This window comes from Babylonia areolata, chromosome 23 (assembly GCF_041734735.1).
Source record: "Babylonia areolata isolate BAREFJ2019XMU chromosome 23, ASM4173473v1, whole genome shotgun sequence".
Classification (NCBI taxonomy): Eukaryota; Metazoa; Mollusca; class Gastropoda; order Neogastropoda; family Buccinidae; genus Babylonia; species Babylonia areolata.
Genome location: NC_134898.1, coordinates 5,094,312 through 5,109,807, shown reverse-complemented (window position 1 = coordinate 5,109,807; position 15,496 = coordinate 5,094,312). Strand labels below are relative to the sequence as shown.

Below are 15,496 nucleotides of genomic sequence, written 5' to 3'. Positions count from 1 at the left end.
TGCAACCCACTTCCTCACAATAAAGCTACGAAAACAAACATCATAGTTTTGTTGTTGTTGTTGTTTTTCATTTTTATTTTTAGATCTATCCCGGCATGGAATTCCCTGCAGCATCAGTTAGCACCATTCCAGAGGGAGGTTTATGTCAGTCGTGCTTTATCCTTTTAAATCCTCAGAGTAGAGACCAAGCAGGGATCAAAGTAGCGGTAAATGACGGGGATGATCCCAGGGGAGCGCTTCAGTCTCTGACCGGAGAGGTCCTGCTCAGATGCTGTGAAAAATAAGGGTCCGTGGTCTACCCCCCCCCCCCCCCCCCCCCCCCCCAGTTTAATGCCTTGACAATACGGCGTGACTACATGATTGATGATTGAAATTTCCGGCAAGTTACCCACCCATCGCTGACATGCAGGTAATTACAGGATCTTTTACGCGCGTATTCATCTTCTGCATGCTCCCGCACACGAAGAGGGTTCAGGCACTAACGGAAAATAAAGAAGAAGAAAATGGAGTGGGAATATAGCGCTCACAGCCAAGGCCACCGCACCTGTCAGATACTGTATTCTAAAGCAGTATGCGTGTGAACGGTAAATCATTATTTGGAAATTAACTAATTTGATTCAAAGAACTTAACAACTACCTCCTCCTTCTCCTCTTCTTCTTCAGATAGTTTCCCGTCTATTTTCTAATCATACTCATGTGGATATTTGTTTGCGAGCTTTTCTTCTTTTTTTTTTCCTAAGTGTGTTGGATGTTTTTCCCCAGTCTTTGAGCACTGCTTCGTGCACGTATGTTATGTTTGCGATGCGGCCAGTGCAACCTGGAGGTGTACGTTCTGTAACGGACTTAAATCAAGTTAAAGAACTGAAGGTCTGGACTGTGGCGGCTTCTTGCTTTGCTACACACACACACACACACACACACACACACACACACACAGCACACACACACACACACGTTGACCACGTAATACATCAGCGTACTATGCGTCATAGACATAGGCACACGACACTCCCATAGCCACACGACACTGCAACGTGTTGCATATCACTTTCCACTGAGAACCTGTCAGCCAGGAACTGAGAGCCTGCCGAGTTCACCTAGGACGAGCTGACCACGCTCGCTTTGCAATCATAAGAAGCCGTGCTCAAGTTCAGTCTTTAATTCTGATACAAACAATAATTTTCTCTTCCCACCTGGAACATACACGCACAAAACAAAAAACCCAGGTCAGAACAATAATTACCAAAGCATGCTGGACACGAGACCACTGATGTGAAAAGCTGATTGCTGCAATCATCAACATCATTTAGCCAAAACACATAACGCCCATTACTGCATGTTCAACGGTATCAGTACACTCTTCCCACACATATCTCTATGAGGTTAAAACAAGCTCCATTTAGCTTACCTACATCTACCCTATATCAGTATCAGTAGCTCAAGGAGGCGTCACTGCGTTCGGTCAAATCCATATACGCTACACCACATCTGCCGAGCAGATGCCTGACCAGCAGCGTAACCCAACGCGCTTAGTCAGGCCTTGAGAGAACAAAAAAAACTTTATGAGAGTCCTTTCAACAACGTTATGATATCAAGGAGTTTTTAACTAGCACATTGTTCTCTTAGAACTGAGTTTCTATTGTCTCCTGATCCAGAAGCAACGCTTCTGTGCACCTTCAGGGACATTAACTCAGAACCCTCATAGAGTTCGATACAGGAATGGTGTGTTTTCACTTGTTTCAGTCTAGATTTGATGCTCTCTCTCTAAATTAACAGTCATATTCAACTGATTTTCTACATTAACCCTTCCTTATTATCCCCCTTCCTTCCTTTTTACACATGTTCTCATTTTAGTTGTACGGCATCTGCTAGCCACATTCATATCTAATTGATTTTGGCTAAATGCATGGGAATTTTGTTGACTGAAAATGATTATGTGTTAATCACATGACCTGTGGATTTTCTTTTCATTTTGATTATGAATCAATAGTTTAACCGGTCCAAGATGTTGAACTTGATGCTTTCGTTCTTCATTCAGAGGCATGTACAGTGTATGTTTGAATCGTGCATGAAAGTTCGTTTTCATTTTTTTATCTATTTATTTACTTATCCATTTGTTTGATTAGTGTGTGTGTGTGTGTGTGTGTGTGTGTGTGTGTTTCAATTGCAGATGTGGTCTCGCGTATATGGATCAGTCCGCACGGTTTGACACTTCCTTAAAACTGAAGAGTTCGTGCGTATTCTCATGTGGTCGTATATGCTGGAACTGACTGCATGCATAGTCTTATATGGACTCTTTGTTGAAAAAAGAAATATCATACATTGATTACCATACAGTTTTTATGATTGATTTTCTTCTCTCTTTTGGGGGGGTGGGGGTAGGGGTGGAGGATGAATAAGTTGCACGCAAACATTGCATATTTTAATTGATCAGGACACATAAAACGATCTTTTTCGTTTTTTGTTCCTCTAAACATTTCCTGGCCATGGCAGCACGATCGGTCTGTGTAGATCTGCAGGGCCAGATTTATGTTCCCCACGATAGTTGCAAGCACGCATGCATGCACACACACACACACACACACACACACACACACAGAGAGAGCATGTATTAGAATGCAATCAACGATGTTGCGAGAGGGACACTTATGATCAAAAGCATTTTCACCGACAATATTAATCAGCCTCTCAAGCCTATTTTGAGCGTTTGGGAGAAACCATCACGTCAGATCTACAATGGAAAGAATACATGGACAAAATAACGAAGGAAGCCAGCAGTGTCAAAGGAGCCAAAAAGCATCTTCCAACATCACAAAGTCAATTGCCTCCAAGATCCTGGTGCTTACCCATCTGGAATACTGCTGCTCTGTGTGGAACCCATACCAGCAGGGACAGCCACAAAAAAAAAAGAGTTGAAATGGTACGGAGAAGAGCGGATAGGCAGGTGACCAACACATAATACTAATAGGCTACCACAACACAAGCAGCGTGAGATCTATTTTAAAGACTTATAGTGGGACATACTAGAGACCAGACGACAGAAGAATCAACCAACAATGCTCAGTAAGATCACCAACAGCACTGTGGACATTAGACCAGCGATTACTTGATACCACCAAACAGGGTAATGTCATGGTTTCATTCAGACTGCTTCCATCCAGGTCAGAATGTTTCAAACCTTTTTTTTTTCTTTCCAAGAACAGTTCTTCTTTGGAACTCCCTACCAGCAACAGTTGCTGAGGCTCCTTGCTTGGCATCCTTTATGTAGGAGCCCAACAAACTATCATTATGATTTACTATTCTCTCCCCACAAGTAGGGTTTACAAAGGTTGGGACTATACCGCGACGATATCCAATATGGCCGAACTGGAGACATGAAAAATTGGTCTTCTCTTTTACTGTGTTTCTGCTGACCGAAGTCGGTTCATTTTCAGTTCCGCACTCGCAACGCTGTATAATCAAAACTGATAACACATTACATTGTAAGCTTATTGATTTAGATTCAGATTCAAAAGACAGCTCGAAGGTGGTGGGCGCAGCATGCGGAGGTTCACGGATGTTGCCGAAGTATTTCGCCCTGCTCAATCATCTTTTGAAAGAGTTGATATGGTTGGTTGAAATAACTCCGTTGTCTTATCAAATCGTATGCCTTCGTTAAGCTTATCTATTTGTCATCAAGGTCTAACGACCGAAGTCAGATGTCGGGGGCTTGCTCACACAGTTTGGTTGTAGCTTCAACATCAATTTGAGCAACCATGGCTAATGTGGATAATTTGTGGAAAGCGCTCCAGGCTGCTAGCAATTCTAAATCATTGTTGAAGAAAAATCTTACCCCCGATCTGTTCCAGAAATTGAAAGGGTTAAAAACAAAATTTGGCGGTACTTTGGCCGACTGCATCCGATCAGGTAGGATTCATGTCTGCATGGGTATTAGATGCCACGTTTCTGTCACGATTGTATCTAGATCGTATTTTTAGAACTACAGATATGAAAAATAAAGTTGTTTCATGGTGTTTCTTTTTTTTAGTAGCCTATGCAAATTTTCCACAAGAGGAAGTGTAAATGTGTATCTTGATCTTGATATGTACGTCGCAGAACTGGCGTTAGTTAAGCTTACGACGTAGTGGGGTGGGAGTTGTTGGCCTAATGGTAGAAGTATATTGAAGATCAACGAACTTCGTGACTGAATTCAGCTCATCTTTTGTTGGGAATCTCTGTTCGTCCTTGTTTTCGCTTTTTAGAGTTCAGGCCAAGACCTTAGACAAAGTTTCAGTTTCAGTAGCTCAAGGAGGCGTCACTGCGTTCGGACTGACAAATCCATATACGCTACACCACATCTGCCAAGCAGATGCCTGACTAGCAGCGTAACCCAACGCGCTTAGTCAGGCCTTGAGAAGAAAAAAGTAAACAAATAATAGCTATATATATATATATATATATATATATATATATATAAGAACTACTACTACTAATAATAATAATATGTATAAGGCGCAAAAACTTGATGAAGTCAACTATAAGCGTACAAAAAACAAATTAAAAAATAAAATAAAATAAATAAATAAGTAAATAAATAAATATTAATGATAATAATAATAATAAAATAGATAAATAAATAAAAAATACACATATGCATAACAGATATGCACATTGATTATGAATCAATGGTTTAACCGGTCCAAGATATGAAAGCACAGTCAAATACACATAAACATACATGAGCCCCAACACACACACACACACACACACACACATTACCCTGCACCCCCTCTACCCCCCTCCTCCACACACTCATTTCTAAGCTACGTATCGCAGCTTCCACGGCAAACACACACACACACACACACACACACACACACACAGAGGCACACTTACTTGTACAAGCACACACACATACGCCCATATCCTCCACCCCCAAGCCCCCACACACATATACAAAGAGATCTGAGAGTTTTGAGTACGTGTATATACCGAGCTGCCTTGATTTGTCACATTTAAGAAATCAAGATAACGTTCTCTATCGATTGATACCGATGACACACGCTGTCTTGCTCAAAACAACAGTGAATACATTTCAAAATTATCTTGATATTCATTTACAAACTTTTTAATACAAAACTCATTTACATATTTCTAGATTTTTCAAGCATTGCGCACTCAATGTTGAAAAATGCACCAGACATATGTGGGGACTCTCTTTTTCTTCCCCACTTCAAGCGGGCAAAAGGCCTTGTCAGGCCTGCACGCCTTGATATTGATATGATATGATATGAACAGATTGCGCGCGTGCGGACGTGTAAATTAGATCTGAACTATATATATATATCATATCATATCATATCAATATGAAGGCCTTTAGGCCTGTAAGGCCTTTTGCCCGCTTGAAATGGGGGGAAGTGGGAGCCCCCATAAATGAAAAGAGAGATTTCTATAATCTAACAGTGCGCAGTGCTTATTAACGAATATTTAAATGAGTTTTGTATTTTAATTTTTGAAAGTAAGTGTCAACACGATTTTTAAAACTATTCACTGTTCCTGCGTAGACAATATCATGTGGCAAATTATTCCAAACATTTATTAGTCTGTTAGTAAAAAAAAAAAAAAAAAAGTCCAAATCTGGAAGTTTTAACAGAAACTTTTAACAGTTTGTAGTAATGTCCTCTTGTAACATTGATGTCGTTTATATGCATTCATCACAACCCATAGCAGCAGCTGCCAACTGCAGCAGGAAAATTTGGTATCAGTGTTGTGCCTCGAATACAATACTGTTTATACCTGATATCCCTCCGTTTTTCTGTTTTCTTCTTCTTCTTCTTTTTCTTCTTCTTTTTTTAACTCACGTTTCCACTGTGAGTCTGTATTAGCACTGTTTCGGTTTTCTGTGTGTGTGCGTTGTGTTGATGATTGTGATTATTGTGTCAGGACTGTGTTGAGGGTTGTGTTGATGATTGTGAGAATTGTGTCAACGCTGAAAATGATGATTGTATCGAAGGTGATGTGATGATTTGTGTTCAGAATGGTACTGACTATGACGTTCGTGTCAACGCTAGTGTTGATGGTTGTGATGATTGTGTCAATGATGGAGTTGATGATTGTGTCGAGGGCGGTGCTGATGATTGTAATGAGTGTGTCAATGCTAGTGCTGACAGCCTTGGTGGTTGGAGCACTGCTGGTGTTCATGATCATGACGGTTGTGTCAATGGTGGCGTTAAGGCATGTGATGGTTGTGATAGGGGTAATGGCGATGATTGTATTGATTGTGTAAAAGGAGGTGGTGGTGAGTGTGAGGATTGTGTCAATGTTGGTGTTGATGATTACCATGAGTGCATCAATGGTGTTTTTGACTCACTTGTGTAAACAAAGTGAGTCTATGTTTTAACACGGTGTTCGGTTGTGTGTGTGTGTGTTTGTGTCTGTGTGTCCGTGGTAAACTTTAACATTGACATTTCCTCTGCAAATACTTTGTCAGCTGACACCAAATTTGGCATAAAAATAGGAAAAATTCAGTTCTTTCCAGTCATCTTGTTTAAAACAATATTGCGCCTCTGGGATGGGCACACAAAAAAAAAAGAATGAAGCCTAATTATATGCAAACTGCATTTACTGTTATATTTATATTTTTGTATTCTCTATACTTGGCACTTTGATCTGATATTCTGACCCAACAACAAGAGCAGTCATTATTATCATTTTTTGTTCAAACAGGAACTTCTTTTGCTAAGCATGGAATTTTTTTATTTATTTTGCAAACGTTTGGTGCAGATAGTAAAAAAGGGAAATTACTCTGTAATGCCAGGGGAGTTAATTTTCTTTAAACTGATCTTTCTCATCTAGAACATTACATTTTGAAATTATACTCAATACATAGAAAGCTTGGATTTTTTTTTTTAAGTGTATCACAAGTTAGTCTTGAAGGCCTTGCCTCTCTTGTTGATAAATGTGATGGTTGTGGCAATGGTGGTGTTGATGATTGCCATGGGTGTATCAATGGTGTTCTTGATATTTGTGATGATTGTGTCAATGGTCGTGTTGATGTTTGTCATGATGTGGTTGTTCATGAGTTTCAGTACGTGTGTGTGTGTGTGTGCGCGCGCGCACGCGCGCGCGTTTTCCTCAGTTTAACGTCTGTTCACTATAACTGAGTGTTATTAGACGGAAAGGAGAAAAAAAGTGGATAAAGGAAAGGGAATGCATGTGAACATTAGTGTAAGAAAGTGTTCATCTTATGTAGTAGAGGAAAAGTACATTATAAGATATTAAAGGTTAAAGAGATTGTGGTGTGTAATGAATGAGGTGTCATAGGAAGGAGAATATATGTATGCATATCAAGAACTATTAACTTTCAACAATGTAAATATAAATGACGACATTAATTAGAATACATAAAAGGAGGATACCAACTGGTCTGGAGTTTAAAATTTCCGAAAACATTCTAAGCAATGAATAATCATTCAAAATCTTTTCGGTGGCTGATGGAATATTGGTAAACAAGTCATCAACTACATCTTTTGGAATTAACAGTCTTATGCTAGTACAGTAGATGGTTTACAGGTATTTGCTTACCGCACATACATTTTAAATTTTTAGAAAATTTTGTACAAAAGGCATTCAAACGAATTATATACATTATACTTGTAATTTGTCTTGAATGTGCTCTTGGTGTCAAGTTTAGAAAATGTTTGGGATTAGCTGCATTCTTTGTGTTTACACAATACTGGTAATATTGATTATTTGAATCTATAAGCAATTTCTTAAATCAATTTCTGTATATATTATCTATACTACTCAAGCATTCATGTAGATCTAACTGGATGTCAAGTTGTATTGCTCCTTCGAAATTACGTGCTGCTCTTCTAGCTGTTTGGTCTACCCACTCATTAGAAGATATTCCACAGTGCGATGGTACCCAACAGGAAGTTATATTAATGCCCTGTTTTGTCAGTTGATGAATAATATGTTTTACTTCCATTGTCATCACAATTCGCTTCTTTGAATTTGGAGATTCTATAGTTTGTAACACTGACTTCGAGTCTACACAAAATAAAATCTCACATAAAGTTTTTGGAATGTCTGAAATATGTTTTAAGGCCATAAGTATGGCTATAAGTTCAGCTGTGAAAATGGAATATTGTCTACCAATATGGTTTAATTTTTCTATTCTAAATGAAGGAATTACAAAAGTCGCTCCTGAATTACCATTTTCTAGAACAGATCCATCTGTGTATATTTTTAAATAATTGAATATTGATTTTCTGTATGGGAGAGTACTTTAGGTTTTAACAGAAATGGTGACTGGTTCTTGGATAGATCTGTATAATCTATGTCAAAGGTAGCTTTACACTGCTCCCATTCAGGGACTGGTGAAAAAGTAGGTATTTTTGCAATTTGCTTCTCATTTGTTTCCGTGGCACTAATGATATCTGATGCAAATGTACTAATGAATGTCATAGACTGTATCGTCTTGTGTGTGTATGTGTGTGTGTGTGTGTGTGTGTGTGTTCTTAGAAAGCAGTGTAGTGGCTGAACGGGGTCAGGAATAAAGGTGTTTAAGATCAGTCCTTGGTTTTTATAACCTTTTCAATGTATTTAAAAAAACAAGAAAACGACAGACAGTCTTTAAGTATAGCTCATGTGTCTGCAACGTCGCACTTCGTCGGAATCGTTGACAAAAGAGATGGAGACCAGGGTACTGTGGTTGAGCAGATGAGTTACATCTGTTATTTTTCATATGAAGGGGGCATCCTCCCCAACGCTGCGCCCCCCCCCCCCCCCCACCCCCCAAAAAAAGAAGAAAAAAAAACACCATTAGAAATTACACGAGAAGCCATGCAAGTTTTTTTACCTCTAATCGGTGGGTTTCCTCCTGCCAGTGTCACTTCAAGTGCACAGTTTAGATGCTGGAATGAATGACACTGTATTAATGGCGCTAAAAAAAAAAAAAAAAAAAAAAAGTGTACCACTTTGATTTGAGTAGTGGATGGCTTATTTCGGGTTAAGCTTTTACATGTGTTTTATTATCACTATAATTCATTTATTTATTCATTTTCAAACTATGATTCAAATTAAGATGAGGGGGGAAGGAAAAACAACAACAAACAATTCGTAAAGCCAAGGACTGTCCCAGTCCCACCTCCCCAAAAAGAAGAAATGTCTATGTATGTGCAGGGTGTGAGAATCCTGAGAGTGGTGTGGGTATCTATGCCTGTGACCCTGATGGCTACACCGTTTTTGCCCCTGTCCTCGACAAGGTCATCAAGGACTACCACAAAGTGGACAAACTGCAACACCCCAAGCCTTACTTTGGGGAGGACAAGATCGACTTTGGTGACCTGGATCCCAGTGGGCAGATGATTGTTTCCACCCGTGTGCGTGTGGGTCGCTCACACGACTCATTCGGCTTCCCGCCTGTCCTCAAAAAACAGGTGAGTTTCATGTCTTGCAGTTGATGAAAATTAAAAATAAAAAGAAAGGTTGTTTTTTTTGTTTGTTTGTTTGTTTTTAATCTTCGCATTGTTGTTGACTTTTTTTTTTTTTTTTTCAAGGCCTGACTAAGCGCGGTGGGTTACGCTGCTGGTCAGGCACCTGCTTGGCAGATGTGGTGTAGCGTATATGGATTTCCATGGCTAACATTTCATCCAGGTCGAGGCATGGGGAATCTTTTTTTCCGCAGGACAAATTTGTCTGGAAAGCATGTGTTCTTTCCATCTTGTACTCAATGTTGTGTTGAACTGCGGAATTTTTCAGCCTTTTTGTAATGTTTCAATGAACTGTGATGCTAGTATTTCGGGAATGGTAGATACAATGTATCAGACGACTGCGACATGCGATTCTTGCTGCCGGGGGGGGGGGGGGGGGGCTTTACAACAAGTTCCAGCTAGTGGAGACGTCATTTGCAGATGATTGTTGAGCAGTAATTTAACGGTCAGTACCTCTGTTGCCAACGATTGCGACCAAGGTGGATGAAAGGATGTTGATTTGTCGACAGTCTTGTGATTAATCCTCAGCTTTCGAGGGCAAAGTTTGGAATGACAAGGACTGCTTTCATCAGTTCATGGATAACGCTGTACCCATTTCGTGGGCTGGACCATTTTTGTCCACACATGTGAATGTTTAAGTACGAGGTTTGCATGAATAAACAGTCTGTGTTGCATGTTAGGATGACATTCCTGGCAACCTCTGCTTTGATTCAGCTGTCTAGTTAAAGCATTGCAGGGATGACAAATCAAATAATGTCCACACTGTGCTATGGGCACAAAGTGGGAAGACTAGGGCCACACAGATGATCATCCGCTTCACGTGTGTCGTTGGGAGTGTTAATCTAATTTCCTAAACAACACTGTTTGTGTCACGCAGGCCTGCTTGAAGCTGGGGTATATTATCAAAAGGGGCATCGAGTACAGCCTTGTAACGTAGTTTAAAAAAAAAAAAAAAAAAGGACCTTCATTATAGCAGTGTTATCACCGTCCTCATCATTATTCATCACCAATTCAATAAATTACAAACGAAATGCAATGCAGGGTCTCCTGTGACATGTAGCCTCTTGGCGAGATGTTATCGATAGATGCCTACGGACTGCCTGTGCTGATACTACAGCAGACTAACCCAGGTAGTGCTGTGTATGGGAGATTCGAAAGGTGTGGCATGGGAGTAATGCCACTGAGACAGTACCAATGAGGGGAAAAAAGCAACAAAATACCCACCCTCTCACATTGTGTTCAGGTCACAGTGAAAATGCATTTGTCCCGATTACATTACTTGTCTTTTTCCATTCGTATCTGATGGTTTTCCATGTTGTCGCATGACCTGTGGACAGGATCGCATTAATATGGAGAAGAAGACAGTTGAGGCGCTGAACACCCTTAGTGGGGAACTGAAGGGGACATACTACCCCCTGCTTGGCATGACCAAGGATGTGCAGAAGCAGCTGACTGAGGACCATTTCCTGTTCAACGACAGTGACAGGTAGGTCTTTTACACCTTTAGGGTGCAGACATCTAGAAAAAGTCACATCTATGCAGACATGCATGCGAGAGGAACTCAACAAATAAACTAATGAAACAGTCAAAGAAAGAAACATGTCCATGAATTGTGATAGGTTTACCAGAAGTGTTCGCAGAGAAATATAGGCGTCGTCTGTGTAGAAAAGTATTCAGGGCTGAACTTCAATATGAAAGAAGGCGGCGAAGAAAGCAGGATGCTATATTGACTAGCTTATGATATATAAAGAAACAAGAAAGGCAAGGTCTTCGAGACTAATTTGTGATACACACTTATTAAAGAAAAATATGATAATAATAATAAACTTATAAGATTCTAAAATTAGTTTGTTGAAATGTGTTCCGTGTTCATTATTATAGTTATATGCAGCTTCGCGTTGAAAAAAAAAATAAAAGGCTTCAATGCAGATTCGGACCATGGATGTTTGGGTCGAGAATGAATGGTTTTATCCACTGCGCTAACGCGGGTCCAGTACAGACGTTCAAAATTATTTGAGCATTTTCTTTTTGCGGAATAAATCGACAGCGGCAGCGAAGTGATAACGCCGTTTGAATCATGTTATTTTGGTATATCTCGGGCATTTAAAATTTTCTTTTAAGTCCAAGGTAAAGGAGACGTTTCCATTGCCTCAAAAACGCTACAATGTATGTCCGTTTTTACAGATTTGCAGAGATCTGTGTTCGACAAGCTTGTCTTTCCACTCACTGAGAAACTACGGCACCATCCATTCAATTTCTTTTTTTCTGTACATTCTAGTTAGTTCAGTATCCACTTTAAAACATTTGTATGCAGTAAACACGTCTATGGTTATTTAAGAAAATCTTTTGATTCGGCGGTAAAGGAGACATTGCCATCGCGTCAGGCTTTGCAACATGCTGACCTTAACTCAGTGAAACGGTCGATTCAAATTTTTCTATTCTGTTCATTCTAGTTAATTCAGTGTCGACTTTAGAATATTCATATGCAGTAAACACATCAATAATGTTGTTAGTGTCACTGTACGTGTTCGATCCAGAATGTGTATTTCTTTGCTTTTGATTGCGAACAAGAAAAACAAGGTCAAAGCGTCTTCTCACCAGACAATCGGGCAGCTGCAAAAGTCTTAACAGCGGTTTTCGGAATCCGGAACGAACATCAACGAAATAAACTGTTAATGATTTGGAAATACGGCTAATTCGACAACCGAACACCGGGTTATAACATAGACACACATTTACACAAGTGAGTCAAAAGAATCCGTGCTCACATGTGTCAGTTGACTTGTGTAGGTTCCTGAAGGCTGCTGGAGGCTACGATGACTGGCCAGTTGGCCGCGGCATCTTCCACACCCCTGACAAGAAGTTCCTGGTCTGGGTCAACGAAGAGGACCACTTGCGACTGATTTCCATGCAAAAGGGTGGCAACCTGAAGGAGGTCTACCTGCGTCTGGTCAAGGTAAATCGCCCCTCAGAATCAGTGTCAACTTTCCAAATTGCGCTTTGAGAGAAACAATTAATTGACACGGAGCCCCTCTCCCCATTTACCCCCTGCCCCCTTTGTTTTGTCCCAAATGATAAGTTGCACCGAGTGACAGAAGAAATTCCATAGATCTGAAAATGTTATGCGAAATCTGTATACTAAGAAAAAAAAAGAGCTGCCCATCCTTCGACATGAAATTTAGCTCACAGTTTTGATTGAAACAGTGGCACATGTACAGTCAGAGCATGCACTCTGTATCAAAAGTGAGAGAAGTTTGAATGCAGGCCTGTTGCTAGGGAAGAAAAGAATGAGAAGAGTAAGCATCTTTTTGGGGTGAACACTCACACAAAGTTGGCATGTACAAATGCACGCAAATATGCACATGCCAAATATAGTTGGTTCCACAGTGCATTGTTTCTATTTCTGGTTCAGTGCTCATGTGAGGTTTTGGAACCAGCTTTCTTCAGAGCTATAGACTATGCCACTTTGAAATAAAGCAACGAGAAGGAAACACTAGAAACAATAGAAACTTTAACTGCAAAAAGGGTCCGAACAGAGGACAGACCACCCTGGACAGAGAAGGGTTGACTGTTTACTGTGCAGTGAGAGAGCCAGGCGTCAGACTTCTTCTTCTTCTTCTGCGTTCACTCGTATGCACACGAGTGGGCTTTTACGTGTATGACCGTTTTTTTACCCCGCCATGTAGGCAGCCATACTCCGTTTTCGGGGGTGTGCATGCTGGGTATGTTCTTGTTTCCATAACCCACCGAACGCTGACATGGATTACAGGATCTTTAACGTGCGTATTTGATCTTCTGCTTGCATATACACACGAAGGGGGTTCAGGCACTAGCAGGTCTGCACATATGTTGACCTGGGAGATCGTAAAAATCTCCACCCTTTACCCACCAGGCGCCGTCACCGTGATTCGAACCCGGGACCCTCAGATTGACAGTCCAACGCTTTAACCACTCGGCTATTGCGCCCGTCTAGGCGTCAGACAATCTGTATCCAGCTGTATGCTGACTGGGATTAGTGAACGTATTTCCATTTACAGTTCCCTCTAACAACAGGACAGGACCGCACAGTGTGATGCTGAGAAGTGAGGGAGGTGAGGGGTCTTCACGACAGAGGTGTGATGTTTTCAGGCCATCCAAACACTGGAGAAGAAGCTGAGCTTTGCCAAGAAGGACAACCTGGGTTACCTGACCTTCTGCCCCTCCAACCTGGGCACGGCCCTGCGTGCCTCTGTGCACATCAAGATCCCCAAACTGGCAGCCACCCCTGACTTCAAGGAGTTCTGTGACAAACTCCACATCCAGGCCAGAGGTCAGTCTCCTTCTTCGTTTGTGGGCTGCAGCTCCCACGTTCACTCATATATACACAAGTGGGCTTTTACGTGTATGACCGTATTTACCCCGTCATGAAGGCAGCAATACTCCGCTTTCGGGGTGTGCATGCTGGGTATATTCTTGTTTCCATAACCCACCAAATGCTGACATGGATTACAGGATCTTTACTGTGCGTATTTGATCTCCTGCGTGTGTATACACATGAATGGAGTGCAGGCACTGGCAGGTCTGCACATATGTTGACCTGGGAGATCGGAAAAATCTCCGCCTTTTACCAATCAGGCGCCGTTACTGAGATTCGAACCCAGGACCCTCAGATTGAAAGTCCAACGCTTTAACCACTCGGTTATTGCGCCCGCCAGAGGTCAGTCAAATGAGTGGTTGATAAATGTAGAGGGGAAGGAGGGGTAAATTAGTTATACACACACACACACACGCATGTGCGTGCATACACACACATAATTATATATATATATACTTATATATATATAGAGAGAGAGAGAAAGAGCCATTCTTGTGCCACATTCTGTCTGCCTTCAAGGGCCATTATTTGTCATTCTGTGCTTCTCATGCCTATCAGCTCTTCTGCTGGTCTGACCATCTCTTCCTGTCTGACCGTCTTTTCCTGTCTGACCATCTCTTCCAGTCTCACCTTTCTTCCTGTCTCACCAGTTGTTCCTGCCGTACCATCTCTCTTCCTGTCTGACTCAGTGTCTCTTCCTGTCTGACCGTCTCTTCCTGCCTTACCATCTCTCTTCCTGTCTGACTCAGTGTCTCTTTCTGTCTCATCATCTTTTCTTGTCTCACCATCTCTTCTGGTTTGACCTCTGATCTTTCTTCCTGTCTGAACTGTCTTCCTGTCTGTCATCTCTCCCTAACTAACCTCTCTTCCCGACTGACTTTTCTTCCTGTCTGACTCTTCTTCTGAGACATAAATACTCGATCTCTTGAACCAGGTATTCGTTTGTGAGAATGTACGGCTCTGGGTGTATTGGTTTGTGTTAAGTGAGCCGGGTTTGTGTCTTGTGTGCATGCAAGCATGTGTGGAAAAAGCATATGAGCATAAACTAGCAGCCAGGGTATTGTAATGAACTGTTAGAACAGGACAGAAGCTGGATACAGTGGTGGTCATGTGAATTGTCTGGTGTTGCAGGAATCCACGGTGAGCACACCGAGAGTGTGGGTGGTGTGTACGACATCTCCAACAAGAGGCGTCTGGGTCTGACAGAGTTCGAGGCCATCCAGGAAATGCGCAAGGGTGTGGAAGAGGTCATCAAGAAGGAGAAGTCGCTGTAGGTCCAGTGCTCTCCCCTCCTTGTTGGCCGGTCAGCGTGGCAGCCATGTTGTACATAGCAGCGTGTGTTTCTTCAGGTGATGCAAGCGCTTTGGTCCAGCCCCGGAGGAAAACAACACTGGGGCACAGTGTATCATAAACCTTCATAGAAACCTTTTTTAGAACATGTATTTAAAAAAAAATTTAAATGCAGCAAGCCAGACCATGAGGTAAACAATGAAAACAAAATTTAAATGCCATTTTGCAGGTTTTTGTTCCAAGGAGTTCTTTTCCACAAAAACCCACAATAAAACCTCTTTTAGTTCCTGGAAGTTATTTGCTAACATTGTATGACGATCAGTAAAATAAGACATTAAGCATTGGCTCTAAAACAACTGTTTCCGTTTGTGTTATT

The 15,496-nt window shown here is 41.3% G+C and overlaps 1 protein-coding gene across 1 annotated transcript; it reads left to right on the top strand.

Annotated features, from left to right (window-relative positions):
- Nucleotides 1-3,740: 3,740 nt before the first annotated feature.
- LOC143298120 (arginine kinase Oct f 2-like) lies at nt 3,741-15,285 on the top strand. Its single transcript, XM_076610828.1, has 6 exons — nt 3,741-3,906; nt 9,166-9,422; nt 10,814-10,962; nt 12,267-12,432; nt 13,605-13,785; nt 14,962-15,285. Exons 1-6 carry the CDS (start codon nt 3,756-3,758, stop codon nt 15,102-15,104), a joined length of 1,047 nt encoding a protein of 348 aa, XP_076466943.1. The 5' UTR covers nt 3,741-3,755; the 3' UTR covers nt 15,105-15,285.
- The last annotated feature ends 211 nt before the right edge of the window (nt 15,286-15,496 follow it).

Bases quoted from the DNA above. Each gene is read 5' to 3' on its own strand.
- LOC143298120 (XM_076610828.1), top strand. From the start codon at position 3,756: ATGGCTAATGTGGATAATTTGTGGAAAGCGCTCCAGGCTGCTAGCAAT. The intron at 10,963-12,266 runs GTAGGTCTTTTA...TGACTTGTGTAG, and splicing joins CTGTTCAACGACAGTGACAG to GTTCCTGAAGGCTGCTGGAG. The intron at 12,433-13,604 runs GTAAATCGCCCC...TGATGTTTTCAG, and splicing joins TCTACCTGCGTCTGGTCAAG to GCCATCCAAACACTGGAGAA.